The sequence below is a fragment of the Dipodomys ordii genome, unplaced genomic scaffold, assembly GCF_000151885.1.
Source record: "Dipodomys ordii isolate 6190 unplaced genomic scaffold, Dord_2.0 Scaffold14, whole genome shotgun sequence".
In the NCBI taxonomy this organism is placed as follows: Eukaryota; Metazoa; Chordata; class Mammalia; order Rodentia; family Heteromyidae; genus Dipodomys; species Dipodomys ordii.
In genome coordinates this window covers 8,433,913-8,440,689 of record NW_012267230.1, presented here as the reverse complement: position 1 = coordinate 8,440,689, position 6,777 = coordinate 8,433,913, and the positions used below count along the sequence as shown (strand labels likewise).

At 48.5% G+C, this 6,777-nt stretch overlaps 1 protein-coding gene across 1 annotated transcript in view; it reads left to right on the top strand.

Moving 5' to 3' along the window:
- Positions 1 to 5,993: 5,993 nt before the first annotated feature.
- Positions 5,994 to 6,777, top strand: part of LOC105982082 (chromosome unknown open reading frame, human C16orf45) — a 42,109-nt gene continuing 41,325 nt past the window's right edge. Inside the window, exon 1 of the mRNA XM_013011501.1 lies at positions 5,994 to 6,099. Coding sequence (XP_012866955.1) covers positions 5,994 to 6,099 — 106 coding nt within the window. The remainder of the gene's footprint in view (positions 6,100 to 6,777) is intronic.

The following is a 6,777-nucleotide window of genomic DNA, read 5'->3' as shown; positions in this document are numbered from 1 at the left end:
AGCGAAAGAGCTCAAGGACAGAACCCAGGAAGATGGAGCCACAGGGCTGCTGGACTTCTCCTGGAAGCCATGTGCTGGGATGCCTGTCTCCCTTGGACAGCTCACTGTGGATCTCCCTTTCTACAGTCTTACCACCCACCTAAGATATTCGTGCACACGATCTGCCCTGTTGGCCTCTGAGTTTGCAAGCCCCAGTTTGGGTAGAACATTGCAAAGGTGACATTGAGGAAATGAGCAGACCTGAATTATTAGCTCAGCAGATAATGACTAGCAGTGATTTGTTTCTGTTTCCCATCATTGAAAGAGGAGGAGAGGCTTAGTATGCACAAGGCCCTGGGTTCTATCCTCAGCAACCACAATGAAGTAATATCAAAACAATATCCCTTGTACCCACGTGCTGGTGTCTTTAGGAACCTATTGGTCAGAGATGGTCTAATTCCATCTTTCTTGATATTTAGCATGTTATCTATTTCTTTTTTTGCCAATCTGGGTCTTGAACTCAGGGCCTGGGCACTGTCGCTGAGCTTCTTTTGCTCAAGGCTAGCATTCTACCACTTGAGCCACAGCACCACTTCTGGCTTTTTCTGTGTACGTAGTACTGAGAAATTGAACCCAAGGCTTCATGCATGCTAGGCACGCACTCTATCACTAAGCCACATTCCCAGCCTTAGCATATTCTCTATTAATAAAAGTAACATTTAGTCAGGTGCTGGTGGGTCATGCCTATAATCCAAGCTACTCAGGTGGATGAGAACTGAGAATTTGAGTTCGAAACCAGCCTGGGCAGAAAAGTCTGTGAGACTCTTATGCCCAATACACCAGCAAAAAGAAGTAGAGGTGTAGCTCAAGTGATAGAGGACCAGCGTTGGGTGAAAAAATGAAGGGACAGACCCTGGGCCTTGAACTCAAACCCCAGCACCAAAACCAAACACACACACAGAGACACACACACACACAGAGACACACACACACACACACACACACAGACACACACACGAAAGTAATACTTGATGGAGCAGAGTGCGATTCAATTTTCCAATTGCATTCTCATGGCCACAACAAAGGTTTTTTTTACTATGAGTCAGCATTCCCTAGGTGCTGATCAGAATTATGCCCATATTTTCAACCCCATAAATATTGAGTCATCAAAAAAAAATGTTTCCCTCTCTTGATGGCGTGCGCTGTTCATGCCATGTACCATGTTTACCATTTGGCGATCCGTGTCTACCCAGGCCCCGGGAGAAGCCAACCACCATTTCTCACTTCAGGCAAGTATCATTGTGTCATAATGAATAGGTAATATTAAATCGGGCTGATGAGTCATATTACAGTAATGCAATATTTCCCTTGCTGAATCCCTAAGGTCTCCACAAGGGAATGTTTTCTAATAATAGGAAGAAGAATTCTGAGAGATGGGCCTTGCAGCACTGGGGCTGTGCAGACTAGTTTTGTGAGCCTTGGCTGAGCAGCTCAACTTGTCTCTGCTTCCGTGGAGTCAGCATTAAAATAAGATCCTATATTTGCAAGCTTGAAGGCACATAGTAGGACCAATTGCACACAGTAGGACCAGCTGTCTTGTAGTGTCTATGGGGGGGGGGCGTGGGAGGGATGCCAAGACCTTTCCTCCCCTGCAAATGACAAAACCCACATTGAATCAAGACTCCCATGTAAAGTGGCATAATATCTGTCCGTCACCTGTGCACAGGTGCTATTCTATATGCTAACGTACTGTAGAGGCCTGTTACTCCCACACACTTTAAGTCACCTCTAGGTTACCTGCAAGAGTCATTACAAATGTAGTGTCTTGTTATGTGTTTTGTTTTATGCCCATGCTGGGGCTTGAACTCAGGGCCTGGGTGCTGTCACTTAGCTGTTTTGCTCAAGGCTAGTACTCTACTTGCTTGAGCCACAGCCCTACTTCTGACTTTTTGCTGGAGATAAGAGTCTCTGATAGAGCGCTTGCCTTGCATGCCTGAGGCCCTGTGTTCGATTCCTCAGCACCACATAAGAAAAAAGCCGGAAGTGGCGCTGTGGCTCAAGTGGTAGAGTGCTAGGCTTGAGCTGAAGAGCTGAGGGACAGCGCCCAGGCCCAGAGTTCAGGCTCCATGACCGGACCAAAAAAAAAAGAAGAGTCTGGTGGACTTACTTGCCTGTCAGGAATGGCTCTGAACTCTAAATAATGGCGGGGACAGGGTGGCGTATACCACAGTGCCTGGCTAGAATTGGAAAGAGGAAGAAATTGGGGCTCAGATGAAGTGATAGGTCATTCAGGGTCACCATCATTGCGGGGGGGGGCGTGGGAAGGGGGTGGCATCAAGACTTAGAGACAGATCCTCCAGATTTCAAAGACAGCGTTTTGTTGTTTGTTGTTGTTGTTTTGAAAGCCATGCTGTTCTGAGAAGCTCGATGTCATGGATCTTGGAAACTGCCAACATGTGGGAAAAAAGTATGAAGTTAGCTGGGTGCTATTGCACTCCTCTTCTTTTCAATCAACCATAATGACAGTGATGAAAGCATCTCGCACTGTCCCCTGCTGCTCTGGCTCTGTGTGCTCGGCCTGCGTCCCTTCCAGTCCTTGGCATTCCCAGCAGAGCTGAGGCGCTGGGCCAGGCTGGGGAGCTAGGCCAGGAGGAGGCTCTTAATCATGCCACACAGATGGTTGCCTCCGCCAGTTATTGAACTTGAAGTATTCTATCGTCCTTAACTAATGCAAACAGACAGGGTTCTGGCCCCTAAGGCAGCTGGCTTTGCTTTGTTCCTTAGTCTTGCAGAGTTCTATGACTCTCACAGCTTTAGACACTGAATTTATTCCCTTCTCCCACCCCCTTTTCTTTCGGAATGATAAGACAACAGCTGCTCAGGAGAGCTGATTTGAACATGCTAAAGGAAACGATCTCTTGAGCTGGGCTGCTGGTGGCTCACGCCTGTCATCCTAGCTACTCAGGAGGCTGAGATCTGAGGATCACGGTTCAGAGCCAGCCCGGGCAGGAAAGTCCGTGAGACTCTTATCTTCAATAAACCACCAGAAAACCAGAAGTAGTGCTGTGGCTCAAGTGGTAGAGCCCTAGTCTTGAGCTGAAGATCTGAGGGCCCAGACCCAGAGTTCAAGTCCCACGACCAACCCAAAAGAATCAAACTAAAAGCTGAAGGACTGGGTGTGGCTCAAGTGGTTGGTGGCTTGCCTGGCAAGTTCAAGGCCTTGAGTTAAAACTCTCATACTGCAAAGTGAAAATTGCTGACCTTTTTCTCTGATTCTAAAAGGAATACATACTAGTGGGTAGGCACATTGGAGAATCCAGGAAATCACTAATTCTCATGACAACTGTAAGAGGTCACTATCAGTATTTTGCTGATGTTTGGAGACTCGTATTGGTGTGTAATGCCCGGGGTTTGAAAATATAAATGCTATTGTACCCAGATTACGTGCAATTAAAAAAATCATGCATAATTTGTGGATTATGGGTCTTTTGTGTGTGTGTGGTGTCAGTTGTGGGCCAGTCTGGCCTGGGCGCTGTCCCTCAGCTCTTCAGCTCAAGGTGAGTGCTCTACCACTTGAGCCACAGCGCCACTTCTGGTTTTCTGGTAGTTAATTGGAGATAAGAGTCTCATGGACTTTCCTGTTCAGGCTGGCTTTGAACTGCGGTCCTCAGGTCTCAGCCTCCTGAGTAGCTAGGATTACAGGTGTGAGCCACTGGCACCTGGCTATGGGTCATTTTTATTTGTGGAAAAGTTAATAAAAGTTATTTTCTTTTATTTGTATTATAGTTGGGCTGACTTTGGACTAGGATTCTCAGATCTCAGCCTCCTCAGTAGCTAGGATTAATGATAGGCATGAGCTATTCATGCCCCGAGGGAAGTTTTTCGAATATAGAGAATAAATAGTAAAAGTAGCACAACAAAGATCCCTGACCCCATATTTCTTGGTTTATCCTTTTATGGGGGTAATAGTCTTATCTTTTTTGGTGCCACGGAGTATTCTGCTATATACAATCAGCAGTTATTTCTCCAAAGCAGGTACACCTATGGATGATCAGCAGACAGACGTAATGAAACCTAATCAATCATTTATCATTAGGGAAATCCCAACGAATAACCACAAAGAAATACTGCTTCATACCAAAGAGAAAGAAGAGCAAATGAAAAATATCTCTTAGTGATCTTATGGAGAAATTGCTTGTCTCCTATGTTGCTGAGGGAATCTAATCTTCAGCTGCTGTGGAAGCAAGTTTGGCCATTTCTCAAAAACAAAAAAAATAAAGTTAAACTGGGAATCACCAGGTAATCTAGCAATTCTCCTCCTAGGTATGAGTTTCAAACAGTCAAATAAATACTAGCATGGAAGTGTTTATGGGAATATGATTCACAATAGCCAAAAGGTAGAAATCACTCAAATTATCCACCAGTGGCTGAATGGATAGACAAAATCTGGCTCTGTCATACAATGGAATATTAATCAGTCCTGAAACAAAGAACCACTAATGTTACAACATCTGGGAAACCTCAACAAGAGTATGATAAAGTGATAGAAGCTAGGCCCCAAGGGCCCTGCGCTGTGACCTCATTCCTATGAAATCTCCAGAATAGGAAATGTGTGCGGGGAAACACAGCCTTTATGGTTGCCAACGGCTGGCTATGGAGTCACAAATAAAGATAAGTAATAATGTGGGTTACTTGAGCCCAGAAGTTTGAAGCCAGCCTAAGCAATATAGCTGGATTCTGTCTCAAACAGAAAACCAAAACCCCAAACCAAACAACTTATTAATGTTAATATATAGTACCCTTATTGTTATCTAGTCCTAAATGTTTTAGGATTTTGTATGGCATTTCCTTGTTCTCCCCTGAGCTATATAGAAGTTCATTATTGATAATAACTTAAAAAAATTTTTTTGGTCAGTAGTGGGGCTTGAACTCAGGGCTTGGGCGCCATCCCTGAGCCTTTGTGCTCATGGCTAGTGCTTTGCCACTATAAGCCACAGCTCCACATCCGGTTTTCTAGTGGTTAATTGGAGATTAACCTGCCCAGACTGGCTTCGAACTGCAATCCTCCGATCAATGCTCAGTTTCCTGAGTAGCTAGGATCACAGGCATTAGCCACCAGCACCTGGCCCACTTTATATTGTTAATGCTTCCATCTTTTGTCAGTAGGATTAATCACCAGGTTCCTAGAAAGTAGAGACCCATGTCTGAAACAGTTTTGTTGTCCCAGTGTTGAAAATCAATCTCTCTCTCCCTCCTTCCCCCTCAGTCTCCCTCTCATCTCTTTCTCCCTCCATCTCAGGGAGATGCAAATGCAGAGTCAATGAAGGTGTGTGTGTGTGTGTGTGTGTGTGTGTGTGTGTGTGTGTAATTTCATATTCAAATCACACCCATGAGCAGACTACAGGAATCCCCACAAAGCTCAACAGAACACAGATCAAGGGTCACACTTAGCTTGCCCACACTTTTATAAAGAGGGATCCATCGCGGAGAGAGGTGGGGGGAGAAGATAGAGGTGGGGAGGGAAGGGAGGGAGAGCGCTTACCAGGCCCACCAGGCCCACCAGTCCCACCAAAACCCTACCAGCCTGCTGACAGCTCACAAGCCCCCCCCTCCAGCCCAGTCCCACCCCCACCCCTCCAATGCCAAGCTCCGCTTTCAGCTTCAGTTCGGGCGGCCGAAGCCCTGATCTCACTTCTTTGCCTGGTTTTATTTTACTTGTGTTTGTTGTTGTTCTGAGAGTTGAGCATCTGCCCTCGCTTTCTCCTTCCCCAGCCCCCAGAGTCTCCCCAGCTCCGCTACTGCGCATGCGCCCTGCATCCCTCTCCTCCCCCCGCTCCCCCCCACCTTGGGTACCAGTCGGAGGAAGAGATGGAGCGGCGGCGCCGTCACGAGCGCCCAGCCCCTTAAAACGCTGCTGGCTGGACCCGCTTCTCTCTCTCTGCAGCCCGAGGCAGGGATGGAGTAGAGGGGGGAGGGGAGGGGGAACCCCTCGACCTGCAAGGTGGGCTTCAGCCATGGAGTTAAAGCAATCTTTATCCACCCATCTGGAAGCTGAGAAACCTTTGAGGCGCTATGGGGCGGTGGAGGAGACGGCGTGGAGAGCGGAGGGCATCGGGAGATGTGAGTGGTGGGGAGAGGAGGGGGGGATCCAGGCGGGGAGGGGTGGTGGGCCCCCCGATCCCGCGGGACACCGCCCTCCCAGGCTGGCTGGCGGTGCCCGGGTGCGCAGGGATGCCACAGCCCGCTCTCCCTGCGAACAAAGCGGCAGCCTGGGCTGGGCTTTGCCCAGAAACCGCCGGGCAGCTCAGCCTGGCCCAGGGCTGGACTTCCTGAGCCCCAGATCTCCCCTGCACGGAAGGAGTGGGGTCCTCTTCCTCTTGCTAGGGATGTTTGCGGGGGGCGGGGGGGTGGAGAAGGAGGGGTGGAGAAGGGGGGAGTGTCCACGGAGGGGGCAGGGGGAGAGGGGAGGAGGAGGTCAGTCCTGAAGACACCCCCCCTCCACCTTTCCTTCCTCCTGGAGTTAATTTCTGCCTCTAAAACAGATCTGCTGTGTGTATCCTTCTCTTAATGGTGCTTTTTTTTTGGGGGGGGTGCACAGCATTCCCAAATAAAGGATTTTTGTTTCTAATGAATAGGACACAATAGCTGAAACTCAGCTAAAGGGGAGAGGCAGCACCCCCAAGGGCCCAGGGATACCAGCTGCCCCTGCCAACCTCCCACACCTCCCCTGCTCCGGTGTGCCCCTTCCCCCTGACTGGCAGGGTGAGAAAGACCCTCTCCCTTGCCTGGGACCCCATG